Source organism: Dendropsophus ebraccatus, chromosome 2 (genome assembly GCF_027789765.1).
Source record: "Dendropsophus ebraccatus isolate aDenEbr1 chromosome 2, aDenEbr1.pat, whole genome shotgun sequence".
NCBI lineage: Eukaryota > Metazoa > Chordata > Amphibia > Anura > Hylidae > Dendropsophus > Dendropsophus ebraccatus.
In genome coordinates this window covers 213,290,386-213,315,373 of record NC_091455.1, presented here as the reverse complement: position 1 = coordinate 213,315,373, position 24,988 = coordinate 213,290,386, and the positions used below count along the sequence as shown (strand labels likewise).

At 47.5% G+C, this 24,988-nt stretch overlaps 2 protein-coding genes across 6 annotated transcripts in view; one reads left to right on the top strand and one right to left on the bottom strand.

The window, feature by feature from the left end:
• Window positions 1-24,988, bottom strand: part of KRIT1 (KRIT1 ankyrin repeat containing) — a 34,768-nt gene that overhangs the window by 6,136 nt on the left and 3,644 nt on the right. Inside the window, exons 1-11 of one of the 5 annotated variants that reach the window (XM_069959444.1) lie at window positions 21,013-21,117; window positions 15,156-15,240; window positions 7,526-7,675; window positions 5,354-5,513; window positions 4,464-4,556; window positions 4,054-4,183; window positions 2,922-3,165; window positions 2,704-2,819; window positions 1,817-1,960; window positions 553-709; window positions 314-421 (exon numbers count right to left, since the gene is read on the bottom strand). In XM_069959444.1, coding sequence (XP_069815545.1) covers window positions 314-421; window positions 553-709; window positions 1,817-1,960; window positions 2,704-2,819; window positions 2,922-3,165; window positions 4,054-4,183; window positions 4,464-4,556; window positions 5,354-5,513; window positions 7,526-7,627 — 1,254 coding nt within the window. In that variant the 5' untranslated portion in view covers window positions 7,628-7,675; window positions 15,156-15,240; window positions 21,013-21,117. Of the gene's footprint in view, window positions 1-313; window positions 422-552; window positions 710-1,816; window positions 1,961-2,703; window positions 2,820-2,921; window positions 3,166-4,053; window positions 4,184-4,463; window positions 4,557-5,353; window positions 5,514-7,525; window positions 7,676-14,101; window positions 14,177-15,155; window positions 15,241-15,888; window positions 15,911-21,012; window positions 21,118-24,988 lie in introns of those variants that run through there. The other 4 variants (XM_069959446.1, XM_069959445.1, XM_069959447.1 and 1 more) reach the window with 4 other exon arrangements.
• The window catches only part of ANKIB1 (ankyrin repeat and IBR domain containing 1), a 64,236-nt gene continuing 60,726 nt past the window's right edge, over window positions 21,479-24,988 (top strand). Inside the window, exon 1 of the mRNA XM_069959442.1 lies at window positions 21,479-21,750. The gene's annotated coding sequence lies outside the window, so the exon portion shown is untranslated. The remainder of the gene's footprint in view (window positions 21,751-24,988) is intronic.

Below are 24,988 nucleotides of genomic sequence, written 5' to 3'. Positions count from 1 at the left end.
TGCTGCTGCTCTGGACAGTTCCTGCCATGGACAGAGGTGGCAGCAGAGAGCACTGTGTCAGACTGGAGAGAATACACCACTTCCTGCAGGACATACAGCAGCTGATAAGTACTGGAATACTGGAGATTTTTTAATAAAAGTAAATTACAAATCTCTGGCACGTGCTGGGACCAGTTGATTTGAAAGATTTTTTTTTTTTTTTTGTGAACTAACCCTTTAAGTATAATGCATTACAGGGGCCTTCCTGATATACTGATGGCCTATCCCCAGGATCCTCTGTATTTTTATATCATTCTGGTTACACAAAACCTACAGGTTTATTCAGGGAATTCTTCAGCAGCTCCACCGTCTCCTCCCATTTGCTCTGCTTGTTCTCCTCACATATATCCAGCGGCGTCCGTCCTTGCTGGTCCGTTATGTGCTGTAAAAACAACAAAATCTATTCAATATAAGGCTCCGGTCTCCGCATCCATTACACCGGAAGCCATGAAAGCAATGCTAGACCGTCAGATGACAGCCAGCCAGCGACCACTGAGGAATCCTCCCGCTTACCCTATCCGTCTCTGGATGATTGAGGAGAATTTGGACTATCTCAGCATGGCCGCCTCCGGCAGCGAAGTGCAGCGGGGAGCTCAGCTGGCCGTTCAGTAAGTTCGGATTGCATTTTCCTTTGTCCAGTAACATACTGGTGGCCTCCACCTTCCCGTACCTTATCAAGAGCAAAATGGAACAGGTAGTCACTGACTATTGGTAACAAAACACATCGCCCGACTGCTTTACCTAAAGCTACGTTGGTCTATATGGGTTAAAGGGGTACTCCAGTGAAAATCTTTTTCTTTCAAAACAACTGGTTTTAGAACATTTTAAATAGAAGTAAATTATAAATCTTTATAAACTTCAGTCTTCCTGTACTTATCAGCTGCTGTATGTCCTGCAGGAAGTGGTGTACTCTTTTCAGTGCTCTCTGCTGCCACCTCTGTCCATGTCAGGAACTGTCCAGAGCAGCAGCAAATCCCCATAGAAAACCTCTCCTCTGGACAGTTCCTGACATGGACAGAGGTGGCAGCAGAGAGCACTGTGTCAGACTGGGAATAATACACCACTTTCTGCAGGACATACAGCAGCTAATAAGTACTGGAAGACTTCACATTTTTACATAGAAGTAAATGACAAATCTTTTATAACTTTCGGACACTAGTTGATTTGGAAGAAAAAGATTTTCGACGGAGTGCCCCTTTAAATGGGTAAATAAATATGTCTGCTTTCCTTTAGAAACAGCACCGCACCTGTCTATGGGTTTTGCCTGGTATTGTAACTCGACTCGAAGCGAAGCGAATGGAGCTAGGCTGCAGTACCACACACAACCTGCGGACAGGCGTGGCACTGTTTTTAGAAGCAAGCAGAGATGTTTTTTTTATTTTGGAATAAAATGACAGTGTCATCAGATTGGCTAATATAGCGGCCATTATATTAATACATAAAATCCTATATATTTCCTGTGTTTAGCACAGACAACATGTGGAGTAGACGTTTTCCAGTTGCAGCAAGGGGATATCCCAAGATTATAACTTATGGTGTATCCACAGGTGCTGTTAAATGGGTCAGAGACTGCTAGACAGGACAGGTGATCAGGACAGGGGGGTCCCACTGATACTTACATAGATGGCCGAGTCCAGTACTTGTCTATCTCAGTCAGTCTGACTGAAGCAGCAGAACTTATGCTGAACAAAGGACCCCGGTTTTAGTGAATGGTGGAGATCCTGGTGGTCAGACTGCCCATATCTTATATAGGTATAGATCCATGCAAGTTACTCACCAGCATGCATAATGTATGGGCGCCCACTGGTCGTTGTCCAGCTGGTTGACGGAAAATCCTTCATCGAGTAGTTTGCTGAGCAGCTCGGTGTCCCCCTCACAGGCGCTGCGGTGCAGGGGGAAGTCATCTACCCATTGACGCTCTCTACGGAGCAAAACAATAATGAAACACACCCAAAAAACGAAGGTTAGGAGGCCCAATGTTATTAGTACACAACATATAAATTCTTAAAGGGGAACTCCGGTGAAAAGAAATTGCCAGAAAGTTATATTGATTTGCAATTTAAAAATCTTGTGTCTTCCAGTACTTATCAGCTGCTTTATGTCCTGCAGGAAGTGGTGTATTCTCTCCAGTCTGACACAGTGCTCTCTGCTGCCACCTCTGTCCATGTCAGGAACTGTCCAGAGCAGGAGAGGTTTTCTATGGGGATTTGCTGCTGCTGTAGAGAATACACCACTTCCTGCAGGGCATAATGCAGCTGATAAGTACTGGAAGACTGGAGATTTTTAAATAGTAGTAATTTACAAATTTGTAATACCAGTTGATTTAAATATTTTTTTCACCAGAGTACCCCTTTAAGATCTCTGCTTGCTGTTGGTAATATCCAAGGGCTGAAATCCCCTACATTGCTTGTCTTACTCACAGCTGAGGATTTGTTACAATGTATCAGTGCATTCTCCACTTCCATGTATTCTGATTCATCACAGGACATATAAGGAGGGGTTTTCAGTCTCTTCACTGACAGCAAGCAGAGATCTCACATAATACATGATCTATATAAGCCCGGACAAAGGTATTACAGCTATTGATAGGGTGTCGGGGTCTGGAAAGATGATGTAAATATTCAGACATGAATATAAGAAATGTAGGGGAGATCTGGCTCGTACTTGTCCTCCATGACGCTGCTCATGCTCCTCTGCCACTTGTCTCTCTTTGGAATCTGGATTTTGGAGTAGTCGGGGGCACCGAGCCCAAAGTAAGGGTTAATCACCACTTTATCAACCTGACAAGATGGAGAACAGGTAGATACTGAATATAATACTCCCAAAAAACACTGCAAGCTGCTGTAATAAGACTACAACTCCCAGCATGCTCATATACATACCCTATTGGTATACTGCAGATCCGACCCGAACAGGGGGTTGTAGATGCAGACGTCCGCCTTCTCCAGAGCCATCATCTTGCTCTTGATTTCCAGGGCGGTGTATCCCATGTGCAGCGACTCCTCGGACTGTCCGCTCTCTGGAGAATACGCCGGGTTTGTCACATTGGTCTTTATCCTGTCTAATGGAGATGGACGGAACAGGGCGGAAATGGCGTGAGACTTGGTGTGCTGCTCATCCAGCCACCTGGGTAAGGAGGTAATAAGACAGGTCAGATAATATCATATTACATTACTCACTCCAGAGCTGCACTCACTATTCTGCTGGTGGGGTCACTGTGTACATACATTATATTACTGATCCTGTACTGATCCTGAGTTACATCCTGTATTATACTCCAGAGCTGCACTCACTATTCTTCTGGTGGGGTCACTGTGTACATACATTACATTACTGATCCTAAGTTACATCCTGTATTACACTCCAGAGCTGCACTCACTATTTTGTTGGTGGGGTCACTGTGTACATACATTACATTACTGATCCTGAGTTACATCCTGTATTATACTCCAGAGCTGCACTCATTATTCTGTTGGTGGGGTCACTGTGTACATACATTACATTACTGATCCTGAGTTACATCCTGTATTATACCTCAGAGCTGCACTCATTATTCTGCTGGTGAGGTCACTGTGTACATACATTACATTACTGATCCTGAGTTACATCCTGTATTACACTCCAGAGCTGCACTCACTATTCTTCTGTGGGGTCAATGTGTACATACATTACATTACTGATCCTGTACTGATCCTGAGTTACATCCTGTATTATACCTCGGAGCTGCACTCACTATTCTGCTGGTGGGGTCACTGTGTACATACATTACTGATCCTGAGTTACATCCTGTATTATACTCCAGAGCTGCACTCACTATTCTGCTGGTGGGGTCACTGTGTACATACATTACTGATCCTGAGTTACATCCTCTATTATACTCCAGAGCTGCACTCACTATTCTGCTGGTGAGGTCACTGTGTACATACATTACATTACTGATCCTGAGTTACATCCTGTATTACACCCCAGAGCTGCACTCACTATTCTGCTGGTGGGGTCTATTTATCTCCTTACTTGTCCAGAGCGATAAGCATGCGTGCAGTGATGGTAGAGAAGTGATTGCTGGTCTCGCTGCACACCCTCATGATATCCTGCAGGCAGTAGAATACAGGACTCCCGGGGTTGTAGTTGGTCTTAGAATTTTCTGTAAAGAAACAAGAGGAGTAAATTGTAAATAATAGTAAAAACAAGGAGAACAAACTTTATTAATTATCTAATTAAAAAGATGTGCTGGCTGCGCCTTGTAATCTTAAAAATCTTCTTCCATTTATTGTACACAACTGTCATGTCTCCATGGTAACAGACTACAAAGAAACCCTTTGTAGTCTGATCCTGCAGTCTCACTTTCCTATTTGTCCTCTAATAGTAATCTACTGAGGGAAAAATAGTAAGATCCGTAGTAAGACTATCCCTCGGCCATTTACCTTTCACAGAGGTCGGGACCAGGAAGAGGGTGGCTTCTTTACCCGCCTTGTCACCGTCTAGAGGAAACTTGTTCATTAACACAACTCTTTTGCCTGTGAGAAGAGACACATATAAGATATAGTATGATAATATGCATGGAAAAAGGACTGAAGCTCACACATAGGGTCCCAGTACAGTAGGTGTCACTTTATCTTCCAATTTAAAGGGCATCTCCACCTCTGATAAGTCTTCGTAAAGCATTAATTTGCATTTGGTTTAAAGTTTACACTGGACTATGTACAACAATAGAATGTGGGACTAGCTAAGTGCTCCCTACTTCATAAGAGTTCAAGCAAACTGTTAACAATGTAGCTAACAATAGCAGAATTATGAATTCAGCTCTGGAGCATCAGAACTGTTACAAGGTAAAGGGATTATCGTTGGACCATGCTAGAAGATTCCTTGACAAAAAGATAAAGGAAACCTGTCACCAAGACAATGCTATGTAATCTACCGCCATCAAAATCCCAGCTCATTCTGTGTAAGGAGTCCAGTGGGTGGGGTCAATCAATGGACTGGACTCTTTAGCATGGGAAGATCAGAGATTTCATTTAATAATTAAAGAGTTATACTAAATTTTCTCCCATAAAGATATATATTAATCTGCTCTGTTCTTCCTCCTCTATAACACGATGGTCACAGCTTAGGTAGAATTTTCATGGTGACGGGTTCCCTTTAAGAATTAGCAGTCAATGGTTGGGAAATCAGATAGTAAGTTTTCATTCTTGCTATAGCGCCTCCACAGAGGGAAAGCAGCATGACACTGTCCCCATTTATATGTCCGGCTATATCCATCCATGTGAAGTACATGATGTCTCCTCCTACCCCCTCCCATGGATTTCATCCTGACCTTTGACCCCTTGGTTTGAGGGTGAGCTTTGCCTGGTGGCCTCCAGCACATAGTCCAGGATCTCCTGGGACTTGTCCTTCTCCCCCTGTAGACTGGTTTCCAGCAAAACTTTCCTCCGTTTCTTCTTCTGCCCCTCTATGGGCAGCTCAATCATCAGGATCTGTAAGGAGGAAAAAGAAGGGATCAGCCTCCAATGATGGAGTAGATGTAGGTTACCATCTAAGAGAATGGAGAAGGTGCCAGACCACACAATGCGCCCTCACCAGGAGATAATGTGGGAGGCGCTAGCAGATACCTGGAGCCCAGCAACAATTCTAATGCATCAAACTATGGCTGCGGACTCTCCTGGGCCGTGTCCCCCCCACAGGGCAACCGTATCCAACATTGCCACGGGGAGAGGAGAGATGGGCTGACATGGTTATGGGGGGTGGGGACAACACTAATATGGAGAGTATGGCTGACGCTGGCATGAGGAGCATGGCTGACGCTGGCACAGAGGACACGGCCCACACAGATATGTGTCTGACACTTATGGAGGGTATGTGGCTGACACCATCACTGTATTAAATCTATATTTCCCATCTGTGGGGGGCACCATGGCCGGCTATGTTATGGGGCAGCTCTACGTTCACACTGGGGCTGTCTCTTGGCATCACTACAACTTTAGATGGCAGCCACATAACTGTAGCCTGCTGTGCATTTATCCAGCACACTGATGTAACAGGCGTGTAATATGTAGTGTGCAGTGTGTAATATGTAGTGTGCAGTGTGTAATATGTAGTGTGCGGTGTGTAATATGTAGTGTGCAGTGTGTAATATGTAGTGTGTGGTGTGTAATATGTAGTGTGTGGTGTGTAATATGTAGTATGTGGTGTGTAATATGTAGTGTGTGGTGTGTAATATGTAGTGTGTGGTGTGTAATATGTAGTGTGTGTTGTACAGTGTGTAATATGTAGTGTGCGGTGTGTATTATGTAGTGTGCAGTGTGTATTATGTAGTGTGCAGTGTGTATTATGTAGTGTGTAATATGTAGTGTAAAGTGTGTAATATGTCATGTGTGTTGTACAGTGTGTAATATGTAGTGTGCAATACGTAGTGTGCAGAGTGTAATATGTAGTGTGCAGTGTGTAATATGTAGTGTGTGTTGTACAGTGTGTAATATGTAGTGTGCAGTGTGTATTAAGTAGTGTGTGTTGTGTAATATGTAGTGTGTGGTGTGTAATATGTAGTGTAAAGTGTGTAATATGTCATGTGTGTTGTACAGTGTGTAATATGTAGTGTGCAGTGTGTAATACGTAGTGTGCAGAGTGTAATATATAGTGTGTGTTGTACAGTGTGTAATATGTAGTGTGCAGAGTGTAATATGTAGTGTGCAGTGTGTAATATGTAGTGTGTGTTGTACAGTGTGTAATATGTAGTGTGCAGTGTGTATTAAGTAGTGTGTGTTGTGTAATATGTAGTGTGCAGTGTGTAATATGTAGTGTGCAGTGTGTAATATGTAGTGTGTAATATGTAGTGTGCAGTGTGTATTATGTAGTGTGTAATATGTAGTGTGAAATACATAGTGTGTGTTGTACAGTGTGTGGTGTGTAATAGGTGGAGTACTCATAAGGGAGTGTTATAAGTGTTATAATAGAGAGCCATGGAGGGTGCTGGATAATAGAGAGCCATGGAGGGTCCTGGATAATAGAGAGCCATGGAGGGTGCTGGATAATAGAGAGCCATGGAGGGTGCTGGATAATAGAGAGCCATGGAGGGTGCTGGATAATAGAGAGCCATGGAGGGTGCTGGATAATAGAGAGCCATGGAGGGTCCTGGATAATAGAGAGCCATGGAAGGTCCTGGATTCTAGAGAGCCATGGAGGGTGCTGGATAATAGAGAGCCATGGAGGGTGCTGGATAATAGAGAGCCATGGAGGGTGCTGGACAATAGAGAGCCATGGAGGGTGCTGGATAATAGAGAGCCATGGAGGGTGCTGGATACTAGAGAGCCATGGAGGGTGCTGGATAATAGAGAGCCATGGAGGGTGCTGGATAATAGAGAGCCATGGAGGGTGCTGGATAATAGAGAGCTATGGAGGGTGCTGGATAATAGAGAGCCATGGAGGGTGCTGGATAATAGAGAGCCATGGAGGGTGCTGGATAATAGAGAGCACACATCTTGTCTCTTACCTCGTAGAGTTTTGCCCGATACTCCCGGGAATTGAGGCTTCCGGCGTTCTTGGGGCGGATCACGGCTACGTGCACCTCCTCGGTGTCGGTGGGGCTGCCCATGGTGACACTGCTCAATGGGTACAATTAGAAATAAAGGGCGCCTCCGGCCTGTAGAAACAAGGGGGAGATGATGTATCACCATGTGGATAAGCGGCTGTCACTGCTATCACACTGGTTACCGGGCACCCTACATACCCATAGACCTTAGCCTGACTGGATGATATTGTATATAAGGATGTATAAAGAGTGTGGGAGTAGCCAGTCATCCCAGGATCCAGCATATGCATTGTGACAGACACAACAGACGGGGCCTGTCCAACTGACATGAATGGGAAACATTACTGGGCATACTCTGTGACCTGTGCAGGGATTATTCTACATAGAGGGGGAGGCTGAGCTGTGAGCTTCATCTATTTACTGTAATGCTGAACAGATCACTTTCCAGCAGCCGCCTCCTTATCATCACAGACACAACAGGAAGTCTGAGCTTTAGGCCTAGTGGCCAGACTGAGAACTGCAACATTTCTGGATTATTTTATAATATATGCATTAAAATAGAAAAAAGCTACGCTCAGACACGTGCCACACAGCCCAGACACATGCCACACAGCCCAGACACATGCCACACAGCCCAGACACATGCCACACAGCCCAGACACATGCCACACAGCCCAGACACATGCCACACAGCTCAGACACATGCCACACAGCCCAGACACACGCCACACAGCTCAGACACATGCCACACAGCCCAGACACATGCCACACAGCCCAGACACATGCCACACAGCTCAGACACATGCCACACAGCTCAGACACATGCCACACAGCCCAGACACATGCCACACAGCTTACACACATGCCACACAGCCCAGACACATGCCACACAGCCCAGACACATGCCACACAGCCCAGACACACGCCACACAGCCCAGACACATGCCACACAGCTCAGACACATGCCACACAGCCCAGACACATGCCACACAGCCCAGACACATGCCACACAGCTCAGACACATGCCACACAGCTCAGACACATGCCACACAGCCCAGACACATGCCACACAGCTCAGACACATGCCACACAGCTCAGACACATGCCACACAGCCCAGACACATGCCACACAGCTCAGACACATGCCACACAGCTCAGACACATGCCACACAGCCCAGACACATGCCACACAGCCCAGACACATGCCACACAGCCCAGACACAACAACAAAAAAAACACAACTATATGACGACATGTACAAGCCCGGCATATGGCAGTAGAACACTTCAGACACAGGAGGGTGGGGTGTGTACAGGCTCCTGGAAGCCAGAGTGGGGCAAGTCTTATCCTTCTCCTGCTAAACAGAGGAGACTGGCGCTCCCGGCACCGACTACAGGAGGCGAAGGGAGACAGGGGGCGCTTCCTCGTGCAATAAAAGATAGCCAGGTGGATGGAAACAAGATCTTACAAGGATCCACTCACCTGGATAGGTTGTGCAAAATTTAGGCACAACTCTATATGTAGCATGAAAGAGTATACTCCGCAGCTGTACTGGGGGACGTCACCACCAACAGTGGGAGAAGCAAATGTAGATGTGTAATCAGCCGATTACAGGACCAGGAATCGAATCCACACCAGAGTATAGTGAGCGCAGAAGTATATAGGTTTGCACACAGCGGTGCAGCCAGGAATCATCCAAAAATAGATGGCGTAATAGGCATATGTTCTTTATTGTTATTGCAACGCGTTTCGGCCCTATTTCATCTAACATGGGCCTTTATCAAGCATGCTTGATAAAGGCCCATGTTAGATGAAATAGGGCCGAAACGCGTTGCAATAACAATAAAGAACATATGCCTATTACGCCATCTATTTTTGGATGATTCCTGGCTGCACCGCTGTGTGCAAACCTATATACTTCTGCGCTCACTATACTCTGGTGTGGATTCGATTCCTGGTCCTGTAATCGGCTGGTTACACATCTACATTTGACTACAGGAGGCGGGAGAGGAGGAGAGGGGATGTAGGAGAGGAGGAGGCAGGAGGCGGCAGAGGAGGAGGCCAGCGCTGACTCGGCACAGACTACAGGAGGCAGGAGACGAGGAGGCAAATGGAGGCAAGAGAGGAGGAGGCGGCAGAGGAGGAGGCAGGAGAGGAGGAAGCCAGCGCTGACTCGGCACAGACTACAGGAGGCAGTAAAGGAGGCAGGAGAGGAGGAGGCAGGAGGCGGCAGAGGAGGAGGCCAGGGCTGACTCGGCACAGACTACAGGAGGAGGCAGGGGAGGAGGCCAGCGCTGGAGGGAAGGAAAGGTGAGTGGGGTGTTTATTTTTTCGTACAGACTACCAGAGGCATCACTGGGGGGTTAACTACAATACTAGGGGCATCAGAGGTACAATACTTAGCCTTTCCCCAAGTGTTGCCAACCCACGCTACAGCACTACCGCGCACAGAAGAACACTGAATGTGGCGGCCGTGTAGTGTATGGCCCTCGCATGATTTTATAAATGCTTGACCACTCCCTAAAGGGGTTATCCAGCTAAAATCTTTTTTTTTGTTTCAAATCAACTGGTGTCAGATAGTTTTACAGATTTGAAATTTACCTCTATTTAAAAAAATCTCCAGTCTTCCAGTACTTATCAGCTGCTGTATGCCCTGCAGGAAGTGGTGTATTCTCTCCAGTCTGACACAGTTCTCTCTGCTGCCACCTCTGTCCATGTCAGGAACTGTCCAGAGCAGGAGAGGTTTTCTATGGGGATTTGCTGCTGCTCTGGACAGTTCCTGACATGGACAGAGTTGGCAGCAGAGAGCACTGTGTCAGACTGGAAAGAATACACCACTTCCTGCAGGACAAACAACAGCTGATAAGTACTGGAAGATTGGAGATTTTTTTTAAATAGAGGTAAATTAGGGTCCATTTACACAGAAAGATTATCAAAGATTTGAAGTGAAAGCCAGGAATGGATTTGAAAAAAGGAGAAATTTCAGGCTTTCCTTTATGACCTGATCTCTGTTTATAGTCTGTACCTGGCTTGGGCTTCAATAATCTTTCTGTGTAAATGGACCCTCACAAATATGTATAACTTTCTGACACCAGTTGATTTGAATAAAATCAAGTACCCTTGTAACAGGGTAAAAGTTCCCCATCCCTGGGATATAGGACTGCTATCGGCTGAAGCTTCCCTGCGCCTCAATCCACAATATCCTCCATGATTAGTGATTCCGCCCCCTCTGCATCCCAATATTACATGAATACATCTCACAGCAATACCGTGACAGCGGACAGAAGCCGAGCCCAGACGGCCCGCACCACTGATGGGAATATGAGCTCCATCCTACGCCAGTAACGGCTCCATGAAATGAGCGGCCGACCCGCTGGCCGTCGTACAGCCGCAGATAATGGGGCCGGAGACGCAGCATTAAGTGTAAAGGGCCAGACTGTGAATTCATCCTGGTTAGAAGCAATAATCTGCAGCGCGGTGAATAAGAAGCGAGAACAAGGAGTACCGGGAGGGAGTCCAGGTGTCTGCGCAAAACAAATGCAATTACAGGGATACGGCCCGCGGCCATTGTACTAATGTGCAGAGCGATGGAGGGGAGGAGGCTGTGCCCGCTGCATACAGGAGGGATATATATATATATATATACTCCAGTATAGTCTCCATTAGTCTCATCATCAAGACTGAGACTAGAAGACCGATCATAAGTAGGTACTATAACTGACAGGCTAAGAAAGTACATTAAAGGGGAACTCCGGCTATTTTTTTTTCTTTTAAAACAACTGGTGTAAGAAATTTATATATATTTGTAATGGACTTCTATTTTAAAAAATCTGTATACTTCCACCACTTATCAGCTGCTGCAGGAAGTGGTGTAATCTCTCCAGTCTGACACAGTGCTCTCTGCTGACACCTCTGTCCATGTCAGGAACTGTCCAGAGCAGCAGCAAATCCTCATAGAAAATCTCTCCTGCTCTGGACAGTTCCTGACATGGACAGAGGTGGTAGCAGAGAGCACTGTGTCAGAATATAGAAAATACACCACTTCCTGCAGGACATACAGCAGCTGATAAGTACTGGAAGACTACAGACTACAGTAAATTACTCATCTATATAACTTTCTGACACCAGTTGATCTGAAAGAAAAGAAAAATGCAGAGGGTTTCCCTTTATTAGCAACCCCCTTATATGCCCCTTTCATTATATATGCTCCCTGTGCCCTACAGCTTACCTGCCTACCACATTTAGGTTACTAAGAAGTAGAGGACCGAAATAAATGAGTATAGGCGCAGCATCAGACTACACAGGGGTTGTTTGTAGTCTGTTACCAAGGAGACACATTGAACAAAAAGAAAATTTTTTATTTTATTAGTAGATCTACTTTACTTCATCTTTAATTTTAGATGCACTTGGACAATAGTATAAACTGGTTGTTAAGGTGGAACATCCCTTTAACTGCTTCCCAACATTTGACATACATGTTTGTTAAAAGTTGGGTCAGGATGCCTAGAGTCCTCTGAAAAGCTGCATACTAACCTGGTGCCTGCTGTTAAAGGGGTTATCAGGGATTAGACAAAACACAGCTATGTTTATGTATAATAAAAAAAAACAAAAAAAAAAACAGCGCCACCCTTGTCCTTAGGTTGTGTGTGGTATTACAATTCAGCTTCATTCATTTCAATAGAACCGAGCTGCAAAATCCCACGCAACCTAAGGACAAGAGAAGCGCTGTTTCTGGAAGAAAGCGGACATATTTTTCTAAGTTTGGATAGTCCCTTGAACTGAAAATGACACCCAGCCTCAGGGGTCAGGATTAGGGATAACTTCAGTCCCAGCCATTTAAAGGACTAGATGGAGAAGTCAATAGTGACTGCATGTAACCACCTAGATGCCATGGTCACTAGTGACTGCAGCATCTAGGGGGTCCAGTGCTTCCACAGACCATTTAATTGATTCCTTCTTGGACATTTGCTGCTATCTGTCAGCAAAGACCCCATGAAGGTCTCTGGGTCGGCCTTGACTATACTCATAGTACGCCCTACTTTCCTGCATATATGTATAGTGATGTAGACGGGTCCCTTCTATATCCAGGGGGGTCGTCCCCATAGTGCAGGACTGGCATAGAATAATACAGCTGTATTATACAGCCGGACGTGTTTTACCTGTGGGAAATCAATGTTATTGACGGCCAGTGATGAACATTATTAGCAGCATCTCCTGCCTCTAAATAAATGATGGGCCGGAGATCGATGCCGCCGCTTAAAGTGCTATTAATAACGCAGAAAATAAATGCAGATATAAAAGGAAATCAATGAAAGAGAACACATAAAACAGGAACACCCGAGCAAATGTCAGCGAGAGTGGAGGGAGAGGGGCGGCGGCGACTGAGCTATGGGGAACGGTAATGGGCACAAGCAGATTCAGCAACAGAACATCGACAGTAAAAATAAAATAATGGGGGAGATTTATCAAACATGGTGGAAAGTGACACTGGTGCAGTTGCCCCTAGCAACCAATCAGATTCCACCTTTCATTTTCCAAAGAGTCTGTGAGGAATGAAAGGTGGAATCTGATTGGTTGCCAGGGGCAACTGAGCCAGTTTCACTTTACACCTTGTTTGATAAATGTCCCCCAATATTTCCGTATTTAGAGGAAAAGTTCTTGATTCCTCATCCATAGGAGATAACAATTTAAAGGGGTAGTACACAACAAATTATTTGACCAATGGGCGTCCTTATGACTGTTTGAGACTCATCACTGATGTGCGGAGCGGTCGATGATGTAGAACTAACCCTCATTACCTCACAGTGTCAGCTGGCAGGGGATCAATGGTAGCGGCTTTCAAGAAAAAAGTGTGCAAAAAGAGTACGTGGAGTCTCACAACACGGGACTAACCAGATATCCCTCCAGGGAAGGACCTAGCCAGGGGTTGGCTCCCGTAATAGACCACCCAAAACCTCAGATTAAAGGGGTACTCCACTCAAACATAACAAATGATATGTTACTGCCTATGGTGAGACTAACAATTCCTTCCATACTTGTTTTTATCTATTCAGTCTCCTACCCCGAGTTCTCAGCTGCTGCTTTTCTCTCTTTCTCCACCTTCCTTCTGAGATGGCTGATGTCGTCACTGGCTAGCTTTATCTGCAACATTAAAGCTTCTTTGTAATGCTCGGAGGGTTATTCTGAGGTCAGGTTGCTGATCATTCCTCCCAGCATTACAAAGAAGCTACAATGTTGCAGATACAGCCAACCAGGGCCTTGTTTACATCAGCTGTCTCAAAAGGGAGGAGAGGGAGACAGAGAGAAAAGCTCACACACAGATTTTTGTGTCTTCAGCAGAAAGCAGTATCGAAGAACTGGGGGAAGGAGACATAATAGATAATAAGTATATTATGTTTAAGTGAAATACTCCTTTAAGTGGCCCTTTAAGTCAATATCCACCTCAGTTAGAAGTGTAAGGATATTACAAAGAAATGACTAAAGCCAGGTATCCATCCACAGACAGCAGTTTGCGTCGTCATATCATTTCATATCTACCTGTATGAAGGATTTCTTTGTGGTCTCTCCCTTTAAAAATGCATGTTATTGTCGGAGGCCAGTGCCATATGGGCGGGCTTCACGGTCATCGTGCCCCATATCCCTGCCTACATCTGTGCTGTAGGCTCCTCCATGGCATCATCAATGCCTAAGCCCCGCCCCCTCTGCTACGTCATCGTAATGGGCCGACGTAGAGGACTAGACCCCACCCCCTCTGATGTGGGCAGCAGAGAGGGGGCGGGGCCTATTCCATTAGGTTGGCCCCTTCAGATGACGTCGCTGAGGGGGCAGGGCCTAAGCAGCAATGACGTTTTTATTGTAGTTGTAGTTTTTCTTGCCACCATTTTGGACACTAGTGCACACTTATACCCTATATACAGTGCCAATGATTGGAGCCTACACAATTTCTACTCCTAAATCTCACATTGGATTGGAGCGGCAGAGTGAATTATCCACTATTGTCTATGGGAGTGTGAAGATAGTCTGGATGCACCATAGAAATCTATGGGGTACATGAAATTCCAAGCAGTCCTTTTAAAGGGGAACTTTAGTGGAAAAAAATTCTTTTAAATCAAAAGTTAAACAGATTAGTAATTTACTTCTATTTAAAAATGTCCAGTCTTCCTGTACTTATCAACTACTGTATGTCCTGCAGGAAGTGGTGTAATCTCTCCAGTCTGACACAGTGCTCTCTGCTGCCACCTCTGTCCATGTCAGGAACTGTCCAGAGCAGCAGCAAATCCCCATAGAAAACCTCTCCTGCTCTGGACAGTTCCTGACATAAACAGAGGTGGCAGCAGAGAGCACTGTGTCACACTGAAGAGAATACACCACTTCCTGCAGGACATACAGCAGCTGATAAGTACTGGAAGACTGGACATTTTTAAATAGAACTAACTTACCAATCTCTTTAACTTTTTGACATCAGTTGATTTGAAAAAAAAAATCACCGGAGTCCCCCTTTAATGGAAAGTTGGTCCAAAACTTTGTAAGAGGGTGGAGAAGCGCTAGCTAGTGGTGAATGCACTTGATGGTGTTTTATAGCTCTTCTTACCCAGAATCCCTCTGGCCGTCACATGCTGCTGCTCCTGCAGTATTATAGACTCTTGACGGAGATGACTGACGGGGCCAAGATGTGGCTGAAACAAGAAGGTTACAATGAATGCATGTATATTTCCTGTCACAGGAAAACAACTCCGCCACGCCCCTGAGAGGAGCACTCCAGCCCCAGACGGCTCAGATGTGGTGTGTGCGCTGCATCAGCACTGCTACATACAGTGACAACACATGACACAGTGCATGGGGTGTGTGTATATGCCGGGTTCCCAACCTGTGGTCCTCCAGCTCTTGCAAAACCGCAACTCCCAGCAGGTCCTGACAAGATGGGAGTTGTGGTTTTGCATTGTGGTAAACCAACAACTCCAGTTGACACAGTGCTCTCTGCTGCCACCTCTGTCCATGTCAGGAACTGTCCAGAGCAGCAGCAAATTCCCATAGAAAACCTCTGCTGCTCTGGACAGTTCCTGACATGGACAGAGGTGGCAGCAGAGAGCACTGTGTCAGACTGGAGAGAATACACCACTTCCTGCAGGACATACAGCAGCTGATAAATACTAGAAGACTGGAGATTTTTAAATAGTAGAAAATTACAAATAATAATAAGAAAATCACAAGCAGTACAGAGTATTTGAGAACAGGTGTTATATACAGAGAATAGGATGTCATCGGGTATACAGAGAACTGGTAACAAGTGAGATGTTATAGGGGGAGGGAGGATGATGTCTCACAGCAGAGCAGAGTATTTTAGAAAGGTAATGATGACGGTAACAATTCCATGATCAGATGTCCGTATGCTACACAATGAAGGATAGTGAGGAGATGCCCATAGCAACCAGATTCCACCATGACTGGTTGCTATGGGTGACTGCCATCTTCCTCAGTGTAAGTAGATGGAGGACGGTGCCTCTGACCTCCTTCTGAGGAGAATTCTGTCGGCATCAGCTAAACCAGCCGCGTACGGCATCCCCGGAGAATCTCATGGCGCCCTGCCAGGTCTGACGCAGGACGGGAACTTCTATACTTGGAAAATCTTGTTTTTTCCATCCCTAAGATAAATGTTCCCAGACGTGAGATCCTCCATCTTGGAACCTTTCCTATAAACGTCCCTTAATCTTTCCAATGTCATGGAAAACGTGAACATGGTGTCCTCAATCCTCATACCTCACTGACGGGGTCCCCGCTCCCCACCCCAACTCACTGTAGCTTCTCAATGTCAGAATAAATGTAATAATAAACACCCACCCCGAAACACCCTACTAATCACAGTACCCCCCATACTAGTCACAGTACCCCCATACTAGTCACAGCACTCCCATACTAATCACAGCACCCCCATACTAGTCACAGCATTACCCTACTAGTCACAGCACTCCCCATACTAGTCACAGCACTCCCCATACTAGTCACAGCACTCCCCTACTAATCACAGCACCCACCATACTAGTCACAGCACCCCCCCATACTAGTCACAGCACTCCCCTACTAGTCACAGCACCCCCATACTAGTCACAGCACTCCCCTACTAATCACAGCACCCCCATACTAGTCACAGTCCTCCTCTACTAGTCACAGCACTCCCCTACTAATCACAGCACCCCCATACTAGTCACAGCACTCCCCTACTAGTCACAGCACTCCCCTACTAGTCACAGCACCCCCCTACTAATCACAGTACTCCCATACTAGTCACAGCACTCCCCTACTAGTCACAGCACCCCCCTACTAATCACAGTACTCCCATACTAGTCACAGCACTCCCCTACTAGTCACAGCACTCCCCTACTAGTCACAGCACCCCCCTACTAATCACAGTACTCCCCATACTAGTCACAGCACTCCCCTACTAGTCACAGCACTCCCCTACTAGTCACAGCACCCCCTACTAGTCACAGCACTCCCCTACTAGTCACAGCACCGCCATACTAGTCACAGCACCCCCCTACTAGTCACAGTACCGCCATACTAGTCACAGCACCCCCCTACTAGTCACAGCACTCCCCTACTAGTCACAGCACCCCCATACTAGTCACAGCACTCCCCTACTAATCACAGTACCCCCCTACTAGTCACAGCACTCCCCTACTAGTCACAGCACTCCCCTACTAGTCACAGCACTCCCCTACTAGTCACAGCACTCCCCTACTAGTCACAGCATTACCCTACTAGTCACATCAACCACCCCCACTAGTCACAGCATCACCCGACTTTTTCCATGTACATGTATGTATAAAACAAGATGTAACATCGGATCAGTAATGTAATATATGTACATAGTGACCTCACCAGCGGAATAGTGAGCGCAGCTCTGGAGTATAATACAGGATGTAACTCAGGATCAGTAATGTAATGTATGTACACAGTGATCCCACCAGCAGAATAGTGAGTGCAGCTCTGGGGTATAATACAGGATGTAACTCAGGATCAGTAATGTAATGTATGTACACAGTGACCCCACCAACAGAATAGTGAGTGCAGCTCTGGGGTATAATACAGGATGTAACTCAGGATCAGTAATGTAATGTATGTACACAGTGACCCCACCAACAGAATAGTGAGTGCAGCTCTGGGGTATAATACAGGATGTAACTCAGGATCAGTAATGTAATGTATGTACACAGTGACTAGAGATGAGCGAACCTGGAGCATGCTCGAGTTGATCCGAACCCGAACGATCGACATTTGATTAGCGGTGGCTGCTGAACTTGGATAAAGCCCTAAGGCTATGTGGAAATCATGGATATAGTCATTGGCTGTATCCACGTTTTCCAGACAACCTTAGAGCTTTATCCAAGTTCAGCAGCCCCAGCTAATCAAATGTCGATCGTTCGGGTTCGGATAGACTCGAACCCGAACCCGGTTTGCTCATCTCTAACATTGACCCCACCAGCAGAATAGTGAGTGCAGCTCTAGAGGATAATACAGGATGTAACTCAGGATCAGTAATGTAATGTATGTACACAGTGACCCCACCAGCAGAATAGTGAGTGCAGCTCTGGAGTATAGTACAGGATTGAACTCAGGATCAGTAATGTAATGTATGTACACAGTGACCCCACCAGCAGAATAGTGAGTGCAGCTCCGGGGTATTATACAGGATGTTACTCCGGATCAGAAACAGTAAGTATAAAGTTTAACTTTTATGTAAGTGAAGTTTAAAGGTGAAATTACATTTTAAAGTGGGGGTAAAAAAAAAGTAGAATTGGGATACAAAGAAATAAAAATACAAAGAATCTTTCTCAGGCACGATGCTTCCTGTTTATAGTGTAAGGAGGTGATTTCCTTTCTAATTGAAGCTTTTAAGAATCTAATTATAAAAGAAAACAAAACAACCAATCAGGCGCAACACATAGAAAACCACATGACACCGACTTCTCTCCTGCTGTACAGGCAACCAAAGCCCCAACAAGGAGATGAGGTACTGCCTTAAAGGGGTCCTACCCATGTTGATGAGTGATGCCTTTATGCCTAATGGGACTATCAGCTCAGTGAGGGCTTCTCTCCAGTCTTCCAGTACTTATCAGCTGCTGTATGTCCTGCAGGAAGTGGCGTATTCTCTTCAGTCTGACACAGTGCTCTCTGCTGCCACCTCTGTTCATGTCAGGAACTGTCCAGAGCAGGGTAGGTTTTCTATGGGGATTTGCTGCTGCTTTGGACAGTTCCTGACATGGACAGAGGTGGCAGTAGAGAGCACTGTGTCAGACTGGAGAGAACACACCACTTCCTGCAGGACATACAGCAGCTGATAAGTACTAGAAGACTGGAGACTTTTTAATAGAAGCAATATGCAAATTTATATAACTTTCTGACAACAGTTGATTTTAAAGTGACTGTACCACCAGGCCCAGGCTGAAGCACTGGAGGCGGCCGACCCACCCTTAGGGTTCCATTGATTCTAATGGAGTCACGTCATGGAGGGGCTGGAGTTTCCTCCCACTAAGGGTGGGTCGGCCGCCTCCAGTGCTTCAGCCTGGGCCTGGTGGTACAGTCACTTAAAGAAAATAATAGTTGGCTGGAGTACCCCTTTAATTTCTCTGGTGCCCCCCTGCAGGTGTTAGTGGCCTCTCAATCCTGGCCTGTCAATCATTCCCGCAGAACTGTGACTAGCGACGGACGGCTCTCCGCCCAGATGACTAGTTGCCACCCCTTTCCTGGCCTTGCGCGCTGCAATAAAGATAACCTGGCGGCCTTGGAGAGCTGCACAGTAGACCTGTATATAGGTGGGAGCCATATAGAAGAGATGCATTGTGGGTATATATACTGTATGTATATTTAGATAGAGAGAGAGAGCGCCTATATCCAAATCCTGAGCGCGGAGAATAAAGGGTCAGGAAGCGGTGCGGCCTCGGGATTTTATTTCCCTGCATTGTATATACTTCCTGTAATGTTTACCTGCCTGTGTGTGTGTCTTACGCCATTATTACATGAAGCCTCCATGGCGGTATTTACTTAAAGGGGCATTCCCGACTCCTGACCATAAGATGCGGCAGGGATGGGGAACCTTTGGAGATGCTCCAGCTGTTGCAAAGCTACAATTCCCATCATGCCTGCCTGTAGTTTTACAATAGCTGGGAGAGCTGAAGGTTCCTTGGAGGGGATAGCAGCACTGCACATGCACGCACTCACTTGGAGGAGGGGCAGATGGGGGTCCCAGTGGTTGGGTTTGACCAATATATTATCCCCTATCCTATAGGCAGGAGATAACATTTGGAGTCGGGAATATGTACTAGGACAGCAAAGCTTCGGCTGTCCAGACATGATAGGAATTGTAGTTTTGCAACAGCTGGAGAGGCCGAAGGTTTCCCATCCCTGTCCTAGTACAAGAATACCTCAGCAAAAAAAAATACATTTAAATCAACCAGTTTCAGAAAGTTATACAGATTTGTAATTTACTTCTATATAAAAATCTCCAGTCTTCCAGTACTTATTAGCTGCTGTATGTCCTGCAGGAAGTGGTGTATTCTCTCCAGTCTGACACAGCGCTCTCTGCTGCCACCTCTGTCCAGAGCAGCAGAGGTTTTCTATGGGGATTTGCTGCTGCTCTGGACAGTTCCTGACATGGACAGAGGTGGCAGCAGAGAGCACGGTGTCAGACTGGAGAGAATAAACCACTTCCTGCAGGACATACAGCAGCTGATAAGTACTGGAAGAATGGAAATTTTAATATAGAAGTAAATTACAAATCTATATAACTTTTTGATCCGTTTTTTTTCCCTTTAAGTAGAGTATTATAGTTGGGGGGTCATTTACAATCCTTCTGGTCCCATCGGTAACAGTTGACATGCCCGCTCTCAGGGTGCCATGGTCTCTGCACTTGGGTTATTTATTCCCAGTTTTCACTATTGACTTCAATGGGAGCTTTGGTGCTGACCGGTAACATGTTACTTCTGAGCAGTCAGACCAACGCTGATCACTGGATCTGTGGATAGAACATCTCCCACAATGCAAATCACCAAACTCATTGCAGAATTGTGAATGCAGCTCTGGGTAGTTCACATGAGTAACTCTCAACCGGAGGCTAGAACTACAACTCCCAGCATGCAATACACTATATGTATGTGGTCTACAACCTGTGGCTCTCCAGTTATTGTAAAACTACAACTCCCAGCATGCAATGCAATATATGTATGTCTATACCCCTCTGGTCTACAACCAGTGGCTCAAACTCTGTCCGCCCTGGCATGCTGGGAGTTGTAGTTCTGCGGCAGCTATGGATGAATTAGATGCCTCGGCCCATAGAGTATAAGAAGGAAGTGTCCGCTGCTGTCTCCCCCAAGTACTATCCCCGCCCTTATAGCGGTGTATATACACTATGCGGGGGCCCCATGGCGGCTGAGGGGCCCCACATCACTCACCTGCTCCTCCGATCCCCCAATAGAAGTTACCCTGCGCCAGCCTCTCCCAGACTCGCCAGCATGTCTTCCTGGGGCGTGGTCTGAGCCACCAAAGTGGGCGTGGAGATAAGTTAGGGGCGTTTCTACCCAACACCCTCTGGATCTGTGCCTTGGGCGGGATTAGTAGAAAGCCAATAAGAACCGCGAATTCCACAACGGAGGCGTGGTCACGTCTGTAGATCATGGACTGGGAAGAGGCGTGGCTTATACTTAAAAGGCGTGGTTTTTCTCTAACAAGTCAGTTCCGATAGGCGTGTCCATTACTGTCTGGGGGCGGGATCAAGCTCTGTTTACGTCCGGCCAGTCAGTGAGGTGGGCGGGGTTTTGAAGCCAGTGGGCGGTGCACGTCTCGGAGTTGTTATTATGGCTGTGGGCGGGGTTTAGAGGTGTAGGCGGGGCGAGTTTCGGTGGCTGTCGGTATACCGGGGCTGGCGCTCGGTCAGTGAGGGTGGGGGTCGGTGTCAGGCACGGTCGGGGCGGTGTCGGAGTGGTGCGCCCCGTGTTGTGTGTGATTGGGCGGGAGGAGGAGGGCGCTGGGCAGGTTTCCGGGTCGCTGTAGTTGTTCCGGGTGTCGGGGGCCTGTGAGTACCGGGCTGCGCTCCCCGGAGGAGGTGATTGGCGGAGGCATGAGAGCCGGACTGCGGTGACACGGAGGATGCTGCCCGGGGGCCCCGACCTCCTGCATGGACTGCGATCATAGTGAGTGCTCCGGCCTCTGCTCGGTACCGGGCTGCTGGGGGTCACGGGGGCTCCGGTGCCGGGCTGCTGGGGGTCACGGGGGCTCCGGTGCCGGGCTGCTGGGGGTCACGGGGGCTCCGGTGCCGGGCTGCTGGGGGTCACGGGGGCTCCGGTGCCGGGCTGCTGGGGGTCACGGGGGCTCCGGTGCCGGGCTGCTGGGGGTCACGGGGGCTCCGGTGCCGGGCTGCTGGGGGTCACGGGGGCTACGGTGCCGGGCTGCTGGGGGTCACGGGGGCTCCGGTGCGGGGCTGCTGGGGGTCACGGGGGCTCCGGTGCCGGGCTGCTGGGGGTCCTGGTCACGGGGTCGGTGCTCGGGCTGTTATTGGGCTCCCATCCCTCCTCTGTGTCCCGGATCGTGTTGCTCATGCTGGACACAAGCCACAAGTTATCATGTAACTATGTGTAATACTGCAACACTGGAGGGGGCTGAAGGGGGCGCTGTAACTGTACCGACCGGGCCGCTGTGTGCAGGGGAGAGATGGCAAGGAGCTGTGCCAGCCTGCTATAGGGTCTACACCCTGTGCCAGTGTACCATGGGGGGGGGGGCATGCTGTGTACCATGGGGGGGAGGCATGCTGTGTGCCAGTGTACCATGGGGGGGGGCATGCTGTGTACCATGGGGGGGCATGCTGTGTGCCAGTGTACCATGGGGGGGCATGCTGTGTGCCAGTGTACCATGGGGGGGGCATGCTGTGTGCCAGTGTACCATGGGGGGCATGCTGTGTACCATGGGGGGGGGCATGCTGTGTGCCAGTGTACCATGGGGGGGCATGCTGTGTGCCAGTGTACCATGGGGGGGCATGCTGTGTGCCAGTGTACCATGGGGGGGGGCATGCTGTGTGCCAGTGTACCATGGGGGGGGGCATGCTGTGTGCCAGTGTACCATGGGGGGGCATGCTGTGTGCCAGTGTACCATGGGGGGGCATGCTGTGTGCCAGTGTACCATGGGGGGGGCATGCTGTGTGCCAGTGTACCATGGGGGGCATGCTGTGTACCATGGGGGGGCATGCTGTGTGCCAGTGTACCATGGGGGGGGGCATGCTGTGTGCCAGTGTACCATGGGGGGGCATGCTGTGTGCCAGTGTACCATGGGGGGGGGGGGGGCATGCTGTGTGCCAGTGTACCATGGGGGTGGGGGCATGCTGTGTTCCAGTGTACCATGGGGGTGGGGGCATGCTGTGTGCCAACCTTCTATAGGGTGTATACACTATGACAGTGTACCATGGGGGAGGGCATGCTGTGTACCATAGGAAGGGCTAGTGCTCTGTGCCAACCTGCTGTGGGGTCCCCTCCTTGTGCCAGTGTATCATAGGAAGGGTCCATGCTCTGTCCCAACCTACCATAGGGTCCTAATCCTGTGCCAGTGTGCCATATGAAGGGTCATTATGCTGTGCCAGGGTTGGCACACTATACTTATTAGAGGAGAGCTCTCCATTAGTTACCAGCTTGTGCCCACATTGTACCAGCCTCATAGTCAGGGAAGGATCTATATACTGTGCCAGCCTTATTGAGGAAGGGTCTAGACAGAGAAGTGCAGGAGGAGGGTCCTTTGTACCATGCCAGTCAGTCAGTGCAGAGGGTTATGCCAGCTTCTCCTCAGGAGGGAGTTTTATGCCAGCGGCTATATCAGTCTCGTATATCAATTTGTTGTTGGGTGGATCTGCAGCGGGTGATTCAGCACCGCACGGGATTGTGTCTCCTGGCACTGACATGCCAACTACTGATAATTGTCTACTGATGCCCGTCTACTGCTATGTAAACCAGGCTGATACCCATCTACTGCTGTATATACCAGTCTGATGCCCGTCTACTGCTATGTAAACCAGGCTGATACCCATCTACTGCTGTATATACCAGTCTGATGCTCTTTTACAGATCTGTATATACCAGTCTGATGCCCAACTATTGCTCTGTATATACCAGCCTGATGGCCGTCTACTGCTCTGTATATACCAGGCTGATGCCAGTCTACAGATTTGTATATACCAGTCTGATGCCCAACTACTGCTCTGTATATACCAGTCTGATGCCCAACTACTGCTCTATATATACCAGTCTGATGCCCATTTACTGCTCTGTATATACCAGTCTGATGCCCAACTACTGCTCTGTATATACCAGTCTGATGCCAAACTACTGCTCTGTATATACCAGTCTTGATGCCCAACTACTGCTCTGTATATACCAGTTTGCCCATCTACTGCTCTGTATATACCAGTCTGATGCCCATCTACTGGTCTGTATATACCAGTCTGATGCCTGTCTGCTGCTCTCTATATATCAGTCTGATGCCCATCTACTGCTCTGTATATACCAGTCTGATGCCCATCTACTGCTCTGTATATACCAGTCTGATGCCCATCTAATGCTCTGTATATACCAGTCTGATGCCCATCTACTGCTCTGTATATACCAGTCTGATGCCCATCTAATGCTCTGTATATACCAGTCTGATGCCCATCTACTGCTCTGTATATACCAGTCTGATGCCCATTTACTGCTCTGTATATACCAGTCTGATGCCCATTTACTGCTCTGTATATACCAGTCTGATGCCCATTTACTGCTCTGTATATACCAGTCTGATGCCCATCTACTGCTCTGCATATACCAGTCTGATGCCTGTCTGCTGCTCTCTATATATACCAGTCTGATGCCTGTCTGCTGCTCTCTATATATACCAGTCTGATGCCTGTCTGCTGCTCTCTATATATACCAGTCTGATGCCTGTCTGCTGCTCTCTATATATACCAGTCTGATGCCTGTCTGCTGCTCTCTATATATACCAGTCTGATGCCTGTCTGCTGCTCTCTATATATACCAGTCTGATGCCCGTCTACTGCTCTGTATATACCAGTCTGATGCCCATCTACTGCTCTGTATATACCAGTCTGATGCCTGTCTGATGCTCTCTATATATACCAGTCTGATGCCTGTCTGATGCTCTCTATATATACCAGTCTGATGCCCATCTACTGCTCTGTATATACCAGTCTGATGCCCGTCTGCTGCTCTCTATATATACCAGTCTGATGCCCGTCTGCTGCTCTCTATATATACCAGTCTGATGCCCATCTACTGCTCTGTATATACCACTCTGATGCACAGCTACTGCTCTGTATATACCAGTCTGATGCCCGTCTACTGCTCTGTATATACCAGTCTGATGCCTGTCTACTGCTCTGTATATACCAGTCTG